Here is a 15,670-nt window from a genome sequence, read left to right on the forward strand (position 1 = left end):
ATTATGACTAATATTTATCAGCTCCATGACCCTGGGGAAGACATTTAAAGTCTCTGTGCAAGAATTTTCATATCTGGGAGTACCTGGGTGGCTCAGTTGGTGAAGTGTCCAGTTTTTGGTTTCGGCTCAGGTCATGATCTCACGGTTCATGAGTTTGGCCCCCACATTGGGCTTCACCCTGGCAGTGCGCAGCCTGCTTGGGCTCTGTCTCTCTTCCCCCCTCCCTTGCTCATGTTCTCTCTCTCTCTCAAAATAAATAAACTAAAAAAAAAAGAATTTTTATATATGTGAAAGTGGGATGATACATCCTAGTGTGGCACTGAAAAAAATTACACGAAGCTAATGAAGAGATCCTGGTCCTTAACAGGTTCTCAACAAATGTTAATTCACCTTTGCTTATATAGATCTGGAAAGCAAAGGTTTGGAAATAATTTGGAAGGTAAAGGTATGGGTACAAGATGGAAAGAGGTATTTAGGAAATAAAAATTAGGAAATAAAAATAAATAAAAATAAATAAAAATTTAGGTATTTAGGAAATAAAAATTAGGACATAAAAATAAATAAATAAAAATAAATAAAAATTTAGGAAAATTTTTAAAGGCTACAGTGGACCACAATAGAATCATTAGTGAGAAAATATTGCTCTTATTAGACCTATAAGGGCAATACTGTGGTCTACAAAAACATGTAGGCAAGGGCACACTAATCTTAAAATATAGTCTTCACTTAGTATCTGAAAAAGAATCCCAACTTAAGTAAAGTGTGCAGAGAGCTAATGATGCTGAAGACACAGAGGCTGGGAATTATAGGAGGCGTTGACTTATAGGGTCTTTCCTTAGCAGAAGATAGGTTTCTGCAAGGCATGATGGAGAATGCAAAACCACTTAGAGCCACTTAGGAAAGACAGCGTAGTCTGCCAGAAGCACCAAAAGACACTGCTTTCTTTCCCTTTTCTTGCTTTCTTGGAAATGGTAGCATCAAAAAGTAGCCATCCCACTCATAACTCTTGAGTATTTTTCTGGAACAAATTCTACTAAACATTGCATTAATTTTATTACTTGCCTTCTACCTCCCCCCACTGCACGCCCCCCCTCCCCCACCTTTTCTTTTTTTGAGTATCGAGTGCTTTATCCCTTAGGGATGGTTTCATAATGAAATGGAACCGTAGGATGATGGATTGCATTGTCTTCCATGCGTCTATATATGAACAAAGCAGATGGTTCTTCTCAATTTGATATTATCCTTAATATTTAGTTTTACTTGCAAAGTTATGCAAAACTATGAAGTATCGTATCTCCACTCTTATTTGTTCACAAACTTGCAAGAAAGTATGTTTGCTCTCTTTTAAAAAGGAGAGTATGAGAAAGTGGGAGGTAGAGACAGATCTCATTCAGGGAGATCTGTACTTAGGGTTAAAACTACTACAGGGATTGAGTGTGTGTGTGTGTGTGTGTGTGTGTGTGTGTGTGTGTGTGTGTGTGTAATTTTCTAGGTTAAGGATCCAGAAATGCTTGCCCTAGTTAAGAATTCAGCAGCTACTATATTTCATTAGAGAACTTGCTTTAATGTTACATGTACAGTTCCTCTGAGGCACCAGATTTATGTAAAGACCGACTCCAGGGAGAGATTTCATCAGACTTCTGATAGTAGGCAAGAGATCTGCTCCAGGGAACACTTATGCAGATGTTACAGGTTTTCTTGCTGGAGACTTAGATGGATGAAAAGAAATTAGGAAAGAGTTTGAGGTTCAAAAAGCAAAGAATTTGGGGAGCAAGGACTGATTGTAGTTTTTATTTGAATTTGACAGACGTGAGTTTTTAAAAAATTAAAAAAAATTTCTTTTAATGTTTATTAACTTTTGAGGGACAGAGAGAGACAGAGTGTGAACAGGGCAGGGGCAGAGAGAGAGGGAGACACAAGGTCCAAAGCAGGCTCCAGGCTCTAAGCCGTCAGCACAGAGCTGGATGCAGGGCTCAACTCATGAACCTGAGATAATGACCTGGCTGAAGTCAGGTGCTTAACCGACTGAGCCACCCAGGCGCCCCAGGTGTGACTTTTTAAAAGTACTTCTCTAGGCAGGATGAACATCAAATTAAATGGAAAATGTAAGTGAAAGGAGTTTATAAATGGCGATGCTGTATATGAAGGTAAGGCATACACAACAGTTTTATGTTTAAAGGGGGAAGAGTCACTATCTTAATTAAGGCGGAGAATCTGCTTGCTTTTAAAAAATATTTTGGAGCATTCTTCCCTTTTTTAAATTGAGGTACAATTGATATATGACATATTAGTTTCAGGGGTACAAGCTAAGTACCCCTAATGAGTTTTGTATGCATTACTAAGTGATCATCACAATAACTCTAGTTACCATCCATCACCGCATTTGACCCCCTTCACCCATTTTACCCACTCCCACCTACCTCCCCTTCTGATAACCTCCAATCTGTCCTCTGTATCTATGAGATTTGTTTTTTCCCTTTGTTTTGTTTTTTAGATTCCACATATAAGTGAAATGATAAAGTATTTCTCTTTCTTTGTTGGACTTATTTCACTTAGCATAATATCCTCAAGGGCCATTCATGTTGTTGCAAATGGCAAGATTTCATTATTTTTTATGGCAGAGTAGTATTCAAGTATATAACTGTCTATAACTCTATCACATATTCTTTATTCACTCATTCTTCGGTGGACACTTGGGTAGCTCCCGTATCTTGGCTATTGTAAATAACACTGCAGTGAACATAGGGGTGTATGTATCTTTTCATATTAGTATTTTTGTTTTCATTGGATAAATATCCAGAAATGGATTAGCTGGACCATATGGTAATTCTACTTCTGGTTTTTTTGAGGAAACTCCATACTATTTTCCATAGTGGCTGCAACATTTTGTATTTCCACGAACAGTGTACAAGGGTCTCTTTCTCCAAATCCTCTCCAACACCTGTTGTTTCTTGTCTACTTTGATAATACCCATGCTTGATAACAGGTATGAGGTGATAACTCACTGTGGTTTTGATTTGCATTGTCATGATAATGAGTGATGTTGAGCATCTTTTCATGTGTTGGCCATCTGGACGTCTTCTTTGGGAAAATGTTTCTTTAGGTCCTCTGCCCATTTTTAATTGGATTGTTTTGTTTTGGCTATTAGATGCTAATCTCTTGGTAGATATATGATTTACAAATATTTTCTCCCATTTAGTAAGTTGCCTTTTCATTTTGTTGATGGTTTTCTTTGTTCTGAAAAAGGTTTTTAGTTTGATGTAGTCCCACTTGTTTGCTTTTGGTTTTGTTATCCTTGCTTATAGAGTTAGATCCAAAAATTCATTGGTAAGACCCATGTCAAGGAACTCACTGCCTATGTTTACTTTGAAAAGTTTTATGGTTTCAGGTCTTCTATTCATGTCTAATCCGTTTAGAGTTAATTGTTGTGTATGGTGTAAGAGAGCAGTCTAGTTTCATTCTTTTGCATGTGGCTGTCCAGTTTTCCCAACACCATTCAAATGTCCATTCCGCATTGTGTATTCTTGCCTCCTCCGTTGTAAATTAGTTGACCAGGAGAATCTGCTTTCTTTTTTTTTTTTAATTTTTTTTTTCAACGTTTATTTATTTTTGGGACAGAGAGAGACAGAGCATGAACGGGCGAGGGGCAGAGAGAGAGGGAGACACAGAATCGGAAACAGGCTCCAGGCTCTGAGCCATCAGCCCAGAGCCTGACGCGGGGCTCGAACTCACGGACCGTGAGATCGTGACCTGGTTGAAGTTGGACGCTTAACCAACTGTGCCACCCAGGCGCCCCAGAATCTGCTTTCTTAAGGAGTGTTTTCCAATGCTTGATCAATCTGAAACGAGTCCTTGGGTGCCCTCTCCAGCCTCATAAACAAACCAAGTATATTCCTGTATTTCCCTTTTCCAATGGGAAATGATGCTTTAAGGGGTTTATTGAAGCACGGTGTATCCAGCAGGGCTGGATTTGTGGGTATGAGTCTTTGAAAAAAAATCAGAGCACAAACTCTTCATTTTCAGTAGACTACTCTTTCCTAAAGTGTTTGGATTCCTCACACTAGGCCTAAGCCTTAAAAAAAATTTTTATGAGAATCGATTATGTTTCCTTTAAAAATGTTAATTCAACTATAGAACACAGCATTCTGAATCCTACTCCTGAACAGAAATACAAAGGAAACTGTTGAACGTAATGGAGATGAGCTATTATCTACATTTAGGCCTCCGTTTGTTTATAGTTTAAAGATCAGTGGGAAAATCATGATGAAAGGCAGGGTAATTTATACAGAAAATCATAAGACCCCTTCATCTGGCTAGGTTCTGTAAAGAGTCTTTGATTCAAATGGTTCACACAAAGCGGAAATGTTCCAGTGGTTCAAAGTTCTTTCTGGCAATAAACTTGTAAACAGGAAGACTACTTAGGCCTCTTGTGAATTTTAGAAACAGAAGATACTTAATGCTTTGCACCCAGTCATTTTTACTTTGAAACATGAGTTGGAATGTTTAGTAAAAGTTCTGGTTTTAAGTTCAGTGCACAGGTATTTCCCTTAGCGTAGAAATCCGTGTGTGTGTGTGTGTGTGTGTGTGTGTGTGTGTGTGTGTGTGTGTGTGTTTGTGCGCGCGCACGCGCGCGCACTCACTCAAAGCAGTACTTGGTTAAAAGAATGAAGGGCGTATGCCATTTAGCATCCTTAATGGAAGCTCTAAAATCCTGTGACTCTGAAGAACTGGCCAATTACTTCATTAGTACTAAAGAATTAAGAACTACAGCTTGTGCTGTGTGGATACTGCACAGCAAGATTATTAAACAGTTTCTCCCAAGTTGGAATAATGTACTTTTCAAAGGCACCATCCGTTGTATTTCCTGGGAAAAACAAGGACTAGAGAAGCTTTTTAGCAAAACTGATGACTATTCTTTATGATAGAAGGTATAATTTGTGTCTCATTTCCACTGGAAACAAATGCATATAAGATTAAATGAGGTAATGGGAAAATCAACAGTAGATGCACCACACGATCAAATGAAAAATAGCAACAATAATAATTATATGTAATAATTACTATAATTATAATAATCATTATTGTTTTATTTATTTTTTACAAGTTTTTATTTATATATATTTTGAGAGAGAGAGCATGAATGGGCCGGAGGGGCAGAGAAAGAAAGAGAGAGAGAGAGAGGGAGAAAGAGAAAGAATCTCAAGCAGGCTCCTAGCTGTCAGTGGAGAGCCCAATGCAGGGCTTTATCTCGCGATCTCACCAACCTTGAGATCATGACCTGAGCAGAAATCAAGAGTCAGAAGCTTAACCAACTGAGCCACCCAGGCCCATATTATTAGTTTAAAAGCAAGACCTGAATTTCCTGTACTAAGATAACCTATGCAGTTAGGAACTTATTCAGCAGGTTCAGAAAGAATACATATATTTTTGAAGGCGAGCATGTGAGAATACACACTTTTTATAACTTTAACATCTACTTAAAATCTGAGAAGAAGGGATGTCTCTGAATTAGTTGAGTGGATTTTCCCAAAATATAAAAGGAGGCCTCGAATAGCATTTATACTTATTTGGGTCCTCATAAACAACTGGGGAGATTTAGAGTTAAAATCAAATTGGGGTTGGACATATAGCAAAGGTTTTTTTGTCGTGTGTGTGTGTGTGTGTGTGTGTGCCTGTGTGTGTGTTTCAATACACAAACAGCCCACACATTCATCTGCCTTCACCTTGGAAGGACCAGTCCTTTAAACAAAAACACCACCCAGGGGCGCCTGGGTGGCGCAGTCGGTTAAGCGTCCGACTTCAGCCAGGTCACGATCTCGCGGTCCGTGAGTTCGAGCCCCGCGTCAGGCTCTGGGCTGATGGCTCAGAGCCTGGAGCCTGTTTCCGATTCTGTGTCTCCCTCTCTCTCTGCCCCTCCCCCGTTCATGCTCTGTCCCTCTCTGTCCCAAAAATAAATAAAAAACGTTGAAAAAAATTAAAAAAAAAAAAAAACACCACCCAAAGCACTTTGGCATGTGCACCCTTGAGGAGCTGAAGCTAGAGCCCCTGAACTTTTCTTTCCAGGCGAGTGGAGGTGGGGAGCGTGCTCACCTGCTCTGCCGCACGGGGAAGCACAGCCCGGGACCCCTCTTTTTGGTGACTCTCTTATTTGCCCTTTTTTCCCCCCATCTCTTCCCTAATGTCCGAACAAGTCCGACGCTTTTCAGGAGCTCACAAGCAGGCGCAATGGGGCCAGGCTCTGAGGGCGGCTGCTGGTTTGCCACGAGGCAAGCTTTGGAAGGAAACAGCTCCACCGCAAACTCGCGGCAAGAGATGTGCTCGCGCCCTGGCCGGTCTGCTCCTGGGCTTTGAAAGGCCTTTCTCTCCATCCTCCCTCAGCTTTCCGAGCAGCATGCCAAGTGCACAGAGATCGCATGTTTGGCGCAAAGAGCAGGGAGACTGCGGGGCCTGGAATCACTCCCCGGTGTCCCCCGGCCGGGTCCTAGGTAGCGGAGTGTGCAGAAAACCGTCCCCCCCGGTCCGCGACGCCGGCGCGCGCGGCTGCAGGTGGCAGGCGGAGCTGTCCAGCACTCGTGCGGAGCCGGCGGGAGCCCGGAGCCCCGCGCGCCCCAGCCCCGCGGACGCGCAGCAACAGGGCTCTCGCCCGGCAGAACCTTGTCCCCGTTAGCTGCCTCCCGGCCCTGGGCCCGCTCCGAGCCCCCGCGGCCTCGACCGAGGCGAGCACTCCGCCCCGCGAGCTGCTCCGGCGGGCTGGGTGCCAGCACGTTGCCCCTTCCCTCCCCTTGGAAGCGTCTTCTCTGGAGCCGGCGGGCTGCGCCGACCGGCCTTTCCCCTTCGCCTCAGAACTTAAATAAACTCGGAGGAAGGCAGGGGAAGGACGGCTCTGGACCCCCGCTCTTCCAGTTGGCGCCCCCAGGCTGCCCCGAGGTGGCTCCACAGGGACGTCTCCCACGCTCGGCCCCCCGCGCGGTCCGTCGGCTCCCGGGCTGGCCCCCCGCGGTCGAGGGCCGGGGGCGCTCGGGGTCTGTGTGGGCCCTGCGGTCCGATCCGGCCCGCCGTGCGCTCCTCCTCGGAGGAGGGGAGGGTGGGAGCGGGGAGGGCGCACAGAGGACGGCGACCAAGTGTCCTCGTTGCTCCTGAAACGTGGCGACGGGCGAGGCTGGGACTCGCAACGAGTATGATGGCGACACGTGATACCGGCGGAGGGAGCGCACGGGGGGGGGGGGGGCTGATAAAGGGAGAAGGAGGGAGGCGGGCGGCGAGGGGCGGGCGGAGAGAGGGGAAGGGGGGAGCGATCGGCGCGCGGGCGGCAGAAGCTCAGCCTCCCGGACCGCTCGGGGCCGCAGCGCCGCCGCCCCGCCGCCCGCGGCCGCACTCTCGCAGCCTCCCCGCGAGCGGGCGCGGGAGCGCGGCGCACCGCCAGGCGGCCGGGCGAGCGCAGAGGCGGCGCGGCGCGAGCAGCGGCGGAGGCGGCGGCGGCGGCGGCCCCCTAGCGCAGCCTGGCGTCGCCGCCGCGCCCGGGCCCCAAGTTCCCGCCATGAGCGGCCGCCCGCGCGGGCTCCGCGGCTCCGGGGACTCCCGCCCGGCCGGGCGCGCCCGTACAGCCCCGCGACCCCGACGCGCCTAACGCCGCCGCCCGCGGGTCCCGCCGCCGCCGCCGCCGCCGCCACCGCGGCCGCCGCCCGCGTCCCCACCGCCGCCGCCGCCGCCTCGGCCGCCGCAGGGCCGACCGCAGCATGTCTCGGAGGAAGATCTCGTCCGAGTCCTTCAGCTCCCTGGGCTCCGACTACCTGGAGACCAGTCCCGAGGACGAGGGCGAGTGCCCCCTGTCCCGGCTCTGCTGGAACGGCAGCCGGAGCCCGCCCGGGCCGCCCGAGCCCCGCGCGGCCGCCGCCGTCGCCCCGGCCCCTGCCGCCGCCGCCGCCTCCTCCTCCTCCTCAGCCTCAGCCGCCGCCGCCGCCGCCACGGCCGGGGCCCGGAGGGCGCAGCGCCGGAGGCGGGTCAACCTGGACTCGCTGGGCGAGAGCATCAGCCGCCTGACGGCGCCCTCGGTGAGCCCGGGGGGGTGGGGGGCGGAGGACCCGGGTGGGGAAAGTTGGCGCCGGGAGAGCGCGGGCGTGCGCGCCGAGCCCGGCCTCTGGGGGGCGAGCCGGCTGCGGTCCCCGGGCCGCCCCCGACCCCTGCGCCCGGCCGGAGGGGGGCGTCAGCGCGCGCGGCGGCGGGGCGAGGCTTCACACATGGGGTGTCAGGGTTCTACGCGGGGGAGGGGGGTGGTGTGGTGGCCCGGACGCTCCCAGCCTAGCCGTGCACTCCTGCTCGCTCTCGGTCACCCCGGCGCCCCCTTCACACCCACCTGTTCTGCTATCCCTAAACTTTCCCAGGCCCAGCGTCGTGCAGCGCCCCTTTCCCGGTCCTGCCTCACTGTTCCCCAGGATCCCAAAGGAGCCCCTGGCCCTTCCAGGAAACTCTTCCTCTCTTTTTTCCCACACTCTCTTGGGCTCCGCGTGACCTTTTCTGACATCTCTGAATTCCACAGGCTTTCTGCCTTCTGTGTTGCATCCCTTTTCTCAAGAATTTCAGGAACTGGCTGTCAGATACTTTTCCGAGTTGTCTTCTAATGATCTCTGTTTTTTTTCCCCACCCGCTGCCCTCCCCCCCCCCTTATTCCCTGAGCCTTTACTGGCTCAACTTTCTTCTCTGGGGGAGCCTGGTGTCTGCTTTTCTAAACCTCCCTGGTGTTTCTTGCACACCTACCTCAACCTTCACTCCCTTTACCCTGGATTCTTCAGTGCTTTCTCCCTCATTTTGTCCTGGCTGCCTTGTATTGGACGCTTTATACTGATCTGTTGAATTACTAAATGCCTTCCTAGCCTTCTCTTAAACTTGTGCTCACCCGGGATGTCTGCATCAGCATTTCAGGGTGTGCTCCAGACTCCTCCACGTTCTAGACATTTTTCCAGTGGCTTCTGCCTCATTCCTGTTCAGGCTGTTCAGCTACCCTTGACTTTTACCGACCGCAGGAATGCCAGACCTCTGTTCCAGTCCTTCTGTGACAGATGAGCTCTGTTTTGAAGGAATCCGCTCCAGTGCAGACGGAATCCTAAGGAGATTCTGTGTCAAATCTCCTGAGAAACCTTTTATTCTCATCCTGGTCTTGGGTGCAGGGGCTTCCACTCGGGGCAGAACTTTAACCTTTGCACCCCTGGGTGCACCCCCGCACTCCTCTTCCTTTTCTCAAAGTTTGTGAAATGAATCTGAACAGCCATCTTATTTGACTATTCTGGAATCTCACTTTTGAAAGCACTCTTGCAAATGATGATAGAGGAGGCACCTGTGAAAGCGTGGGATCCGGAGGGACAGGGTATTAGTACCAGGCAGTCCTGCAAATATCCCTGTGGCCCTGGCATTAGTGAAGAAGGACCTTTTCTGTCTCTGACAATGAAACTAGTCTCAGTCCTCTTCCTTTCCTTGCGTATTTTCCCTTCAGCGTCCCTTCCTTCCTTCCACGTCTTCCACTGATAACGTGCAAACAGATCTCAGAATGGGTTGGCAACTGTTGGCTATTCTTGACTGCAAATACTTCCCAAGACGCATCATCTTAGGAACTATGTGATGTTGCAAATTGTTGAACTTAGAAGCCTTTATAAAAGGAGGCCAGTAATCTGCAGGTCTGTAGTTTTGTGTTAGTACCTAGAGCAACATTTGTGCAATGTAGTAATTGGTCAGTACAACAGATTCGTATCTGATACAGTGATTTTACTGAAGGAAATGATTAGTTTTGGGGGTGTTTTTTTTTTTTTTATCATTTTGGAGTTTTCTTTTTGCCTTCGATTCAGAATTTACAAATCTCTAAAAAGTCATGGCAATGCCTCCGGTAATGCCGATTTAACTGAAGGCTGTTCTCGACCCCTTAGGTGAGGGGTGCATAAAATAAACTGACCTCAAGCATTTACTGCCAGAACAAGAGGGAAGGAAGGAATAGCTTCTGATTTTTACCTTTATAGGTCAAATTTGAATGACACTAGCTTTCTGATGGATAAAAAGCATGTGCCCAGATGATACTTCTCAGGATAAGAAATTTGCAAATCATTGCAATGATCATATATAGGTAACAGCTCTGTCTGCTTCCCATGCTACAGTTATTTTCCATTTTGAAATTAGCCTATTAGCTACAATGCTGACAGCACACAGGTGAGTATGGTATAAATATTTTCAACATCGTAAGGCACATAGGAGCAGATTTTCTTTGGCTAACCATATCACCTGTAGACTTGGTAACACAAAAACAACAGAAAGATTTTATTTCAAAGCGGTGACTTATTTCTGTGTTCTCCACCCTCCCCCCCCCTTTTTTTTTTTTGGCAGTCTAGAACTCTGCTTCAAGAAGTTTCTGTAGATTCATTTTCTTAGAATGTTGTCAGCATTCTAAGTTTCTCTGACAACACTTGGGGAAACAAATTATGTCTTCTCCATTCTCTTTCATTAGCACCAAGTGACTATTTTTGAAAGAAGTAATTTAATAAAGAGTAGTTATAACCAGAGCATTCTTAGAGGGCAGTTTCCAGCTATTTTGTGTTGGGAACCCTTTTTTATATTCTGTCACAGCGTACCTTAGGAGAAGCTGTCTTTGCTGTGGAAGTTTCTGCCTTCTTTGTGGCCTCGCCATGGAATGTTGTCTCAGCCACAGCGGATTGGCTCTTTATGCAGAATAACTCGCAAGTAGGAAATGAATTTAATAAGCCCAAGGGTATGGCCAAGTGATTCAGCTAGCTGTTGGATCATTGGAATAGTCACACTCAGGTTTTTGACATTTTGATAGGCATTGTTGGATGCATTGATGTTGGCTGTAAATATTGTTAATACTTAACACCGTTTTAATGATGAAAGTAAACTGAATTGGTGAAAGTGAAAAAATTCCAGAATTCATGAGGCCTGGTTCTCATTCACTGGACCTTGGACAACTAACTACTTATCTATCCCTGTGCATGTTACTTTAACCCTCTAGGAGCCCCCTTGTCTGTACGGTGTGGCTCTTAGGGTTCCCAGGATTCCTCCCTGTTCTTGCAACCTATGAAGACATATTTTCAAGCTTTTGATAAAGAAGAGCAGGCATCTATAAGTTTTAAAACTTTGAAGAAAGTAGATCACTTTCTGAAGTAGGGACATTTATTCCGCGCGGTCATTGAAAAATATTTGAAATATTTGTGGATCTAGTGTGTGGTAAGTATTGTGCAAAGTACTGGCAATACATATTCCAAACAAAACATTCCCGGTCCTTGACCTCATGGAACTTCTTTAATGATAGCCTTTATTTTAAGGAAGCTGTGCTGAAGGAAAACATAAGAACTCCGATTGTGTTGGAGCTGTCTACGGGAAGTTGATTTACCATTTGCTGTGGATAATTTTGTTCATTGTGAATCTCTGGGGCACAGCCATAGCAATAAAAATAATCCTAAAGACCTGGCTGAAGATGCATAAATCACTTATCACATTATTGATTTTGAAATCATTTACTTGGGAACACATATGGAGAAACAGCTGGGGATTTTACATCAAGGGTGAATTTAGTAACTCATGTATTGCTATTTTGTTCTTATAAATGAGAGTTGTTGAGAACCCTATCACTTAGAACCCTATCGCTTACCGGGCTTGGGATTGCTAATGTCAGCCTGTCAGTGAAGATATTCCGAGGGACCAGTTTAAGGTCATGGCTTCGCTGGTTTTCTTGTCGGACAACTGTCAGCTGTCACAGCATCGCAGGTGGCTCTCAAGGCCCCAGAAGCTTTGGAGAGCCCAATGGCAGGAAGAAAAGTAACTGGAAAGGTGGCAAATAAGGGGAGGAAAGCTACTGACAGAGAGTAGTCCAAGAAAATGAGAGAACAGTGAGGAAAGGAAATGGAAGGGAAGCCTACGTTCAAGCAGCAAAAAAAAAAAAAAAAAAAAAAAAAAAAGCAAAAATTGCTTCATTATTAGTGGAAAGGAAATTGTATTGGCACATGTCTAGAAAAAGTGGAAGAACATGAAAAAATACACATTTAGCCTTCCCTGATATTAAATAAAATGAGCTCTCCGCCCTGTGTAAACCCTTAAAAAAAGCCCCAAAAAACCCTTAGAATGTGACAGTGGTACTAATATGGAAATAATGAAAACTGAGTATGGTATATTCATGAGAGAGGATACTTCATCAACTTATGTATCTTATTGATGATTTCAAGATTTGGGGCTCAATTTGGCTAATAAGTTCTGAGCAACACATCCATTAAAATTAAAAAGTTAGACAAAAGGTATTCTAGTAGATCCATGTTTTTATATCTGTAGTAATTAGATGCTGGAATCTGAAATCAGAATTTGATGGCCATCTGTCGCATTTCCCTACCTCATCCCTAGTCATTGAGAAGCATCATGGCAGAGCTGAAGGAACGCGGATTTGGAATTGGACAGCTGTGGGTTTGAGTAACTCCCTGCTGAGCCCCTTACTAAGTGTGGGACCCTGGAAAGGTGACTCCTCCCTTCTCAGAGCCTTGGTTTCCTATTTTGTGAGATAGGAATAATAGCCACCTTGTGGATTTGTTGTGAAAGAGGGCACTATTCTTTGTGACACTCCTGCAACACAGTAAAACATTAGCTTCAGACTGCGATCCATCAATTTCAACTGAATTCGAATGTCTCCAAATGATTGAAAATTTTTCTACATAAAAATTTTCTTTTGGGGCGCCTGGGTGGCGCAGTCGGTTAAGCGTCCGACTTCAGCCAGGTCACGATCTCGCGGTGCGTGAGTTCGAGCCCCGCGTCAGGCTCTGGGCTGATGGCTCAGAGCCTGGAGCCTGTTTCCGATTCTGTGTCTCCCTCTCTCTCTGCCCCTCCCCCGTTCATGCTCTGTCTCTCTCTGTCCCAAAAATAAATAAACGTTGAAAAAAAAAATTAAAAAAAAAATTTTTCTTTTTTCTTTTACTTTTTTTTTTTTTTTTGCAATAATTACTTGCTAGTAACCTTACTGAAGGAGTTTATGGGTTAACTGATGTCATGTCCTCAGAAAAAAAGGTGATAAGAAGGAATTAATTTTGTTGGCCTTGCCCAGCCAATCCATTAAAAAAATTAAAACTGGAGTCCCTTTTTGGCTTCCTGGCTAGGAAGTGCCCCCGAGCATGTGTAATCATCGCAGATTCAAACATTTCCAGCAAACTGCTGAATGCTATGTGGCATTATGAAAACCAGTCTTGTCAATTCTCTAAAAATACAAGGGTGTGTATATTTGGTAGAATGTGGGTATTTTCCAATAAGTCAGTTTTAGATTAGAAAGAAAATTAGAGAGGTGATAGAGAAATGGCTTATTTTTATTGCCTGAGAATTTCAAGCATTCCCCATCTAACTAACTCCCCATTCAAACGAATTTGTATGGCTGTTCAAGGGCGTAGGCTGTGATGTCCAGTAGTTACCCAGCTAGTGGTATTTATGTTTCATGTACAGTGCTCTATCCTTGTTTGGCTACTGGCTCAGTTGTTAAGTCTTTATTTTGAAGTTGATTTTTGACAATGAGAAATGCCATCAGTGATTCTTAGTTTGTAGGCCGAGGTGATAAGTGATTATACGTTCCTTTTTAGTATGTGATTTATCTACCTCGAAATACTCTGGGAAATGTGGGGAGAGTACTTGAGTACTGTTACGTGTTTTCCATCTATATCATCATTGCTCTTTCATTTGCCTTTTTTTTTTTTTTTTTGGACTTGTTCCATCATGTAGAGCTGAAGGTAGAAATTGAAAGACACGTATTTCATTGCATGTGGTAGGAAAATAAATGCATTGATTGTATCGAGGTATATACGTCATTCACTGTGAGTTAGCAAGAGGACAGAATGTTTCCTTTTGGAATTTCACACATATCTAGGAAGGAAAAAGGATCAGCTGATACTAGCAGGGAGAATGTTTGCTAGGGCTGTCTGGTGACCAGGTTTCCCTTACTTGATGCATGAGCTAGTATTTAGCTCAAAATTTAAAGTTCCTCTTTTTAAATTCTGACTCTTACCTTGATACTCTTATGTTGGTCTCATATTTAGCACAGTACCTGGTACCTGATGGGTGATTCAGTAAAATACTCAGAATAAATGAGTGGATGTTCTTTGTTCAGTTGTCAAATTCCATTACTTCTTTTGTGTTTGAGGTTTCTTGTATTATGTGTGGTTGAAACAAAGTATTTATATTTTGTGCCCAGTCTGTGAGAGATACTTTCAAGTATGTGAACGTGTTTGAATTTTACTTACACCTGCCATTAAAAAAATTTTTTTTAAGTTTATTTATTTGAGAGAGTGTGTGTGGGTGGGGGCCAGAGACAATCCCAAGCAGACTCCACATTATCAGCACAGAGCCCAATGCGGGAATTGAACCCACAAACCGTGAGATCATGACCCAAGCTGAAACCAAGAGTCAGACGCTTAACTGACTGAGCCACCCAGGCACCCTCTACACCTGCCTTTTAAAGCAAAACTTCAGAATGCAGTCATGTTCAAAGAGAGCAGATGGAGTAGTTTCCTCCTCTTGGAAACTTAGCGAGTGGCCCATTTGTATTTTAAGAAGTTAGGTAAATGTGATGACTCTCCTCCAGTTTCCTTATATTTTCTTAGTTTTTTTTTTTTATACAATTCCCTCCCAAATGAGAGAAATATGTTTGTCAGCAAGTGGGATCCTGCTGCCAGAAATGCACTCTTAAGAGCTGGAATGACATAATTCTGCTCTTCAAATATCACTTCAGGACGGGATCTGAAGACCTAGAATTATGTGCTGTAAACTCAGAGCATTTCATAAAATTGACAATTCCAGACTAGAGTGATTTAGGAAGTAGGGGAGCTGGAAATATCTCTGAAGCCTGGAGATCTGTTGAGCTGTGGTGGGGAATTGAGAAAGAGTGAACATTCTTATAAATAGAACAGTGAAAAGTCACTATCAGTACAGGCTTTATCTGAGGCTTATTAAACAGGTCTTCCTTTAAGCTAGTGGTTTATCAGACCTCGTTGCACATAAGAAATACCTGAAGAACGTTGTGAAAGTGCAGATTCTCGGGCCTCTTCCTCAGAAAGTCTAGTTTGTAGCCCTAGGGAGGGACATGGGCTCTAACTTTTAAGTCACACTCCAGGTGATTGCTAGGCACACTGAAAGTGACTGAATTCCATACTGTCAGGATCGTGGATCCAGGCTCACTGAGCTCTGCAGGCTGAATTTTTTGGACAGAATAGATCTGGAAGTGACTCCTTTGGGGTGAATACGTGTCAAGCAATTACTGACCAACAGGGACAGAATAAAGGCGGTGACTTGGAGCCATGTCTCATATGGTATCCTTTGTGTTCAAAATAACCTGGTTGGTTGTGTGGCAGAAGGTATCTGAGATTTCACTGTTTGTGGTTTCAATTATTTATGACCGTCTTCCCATTTTTGCTGAGGATGCCTTGTTAGCTTCCCGAAGTTTCTGTTCAATAGGTCACATGTCGTTGCCGTCAGTGTTCTGTGGCCTCTTTCCTCTGATTCAAGAAACAGCTATTCAGAAAACGTTGGGGAGAGTAGAGGAGAAGGGAGAAGGGTTGTTGTGAGGGTCCACTTGACATTGCATTCCGAGTTTGGTTTTCAGAGTGAGACTGACATGGCATTTCTCAAATGTTCCTTCTACTGGTTCCTTTTGGAC

General features: G+C 45.4%; 1 protein-coding gene across 1 annotated transcript in view; it reads left to right on the forward strand.

Moving 5' to 3' along the window:
- The first annotated feature begins 7,649 nt into the window (after nt 1-7,649).
- The window catches only part of GUCY1A2 (guanylate cyclase 1 soluble subunit alpha 2), a 322,573-nt gene continuing 314,552 nt past the window's right edge, over nt 7,650-15,670 (forward strand). Inside the window, exon 1 of the mRNA XM_086679239.1 lies at nt 7,650-8,051. Coding sequence (XP_086535365.1) covers nt 7,737-8,051 — 315 coding nt within the window. The 5' untranslated portion in view covers nt 7,650-7,736. The remainder of the gene's footprint in view (nt 8,052-15,670) is intronic.

This window comes from Puma concolor, chromosome D1, assembly GCF_028749965.1.
Source record: "Puma concolor isolate L17-30 chromosome D1, mPumCon1.1.hap2, whole genome shotgun sequence".
In the NCBI taxonomy this organism is placed as follows: Eukaryota; Metazoa; Chordata; class Mammalia; order Carnivora; family Felidae; genus Puma; species Puma concolor.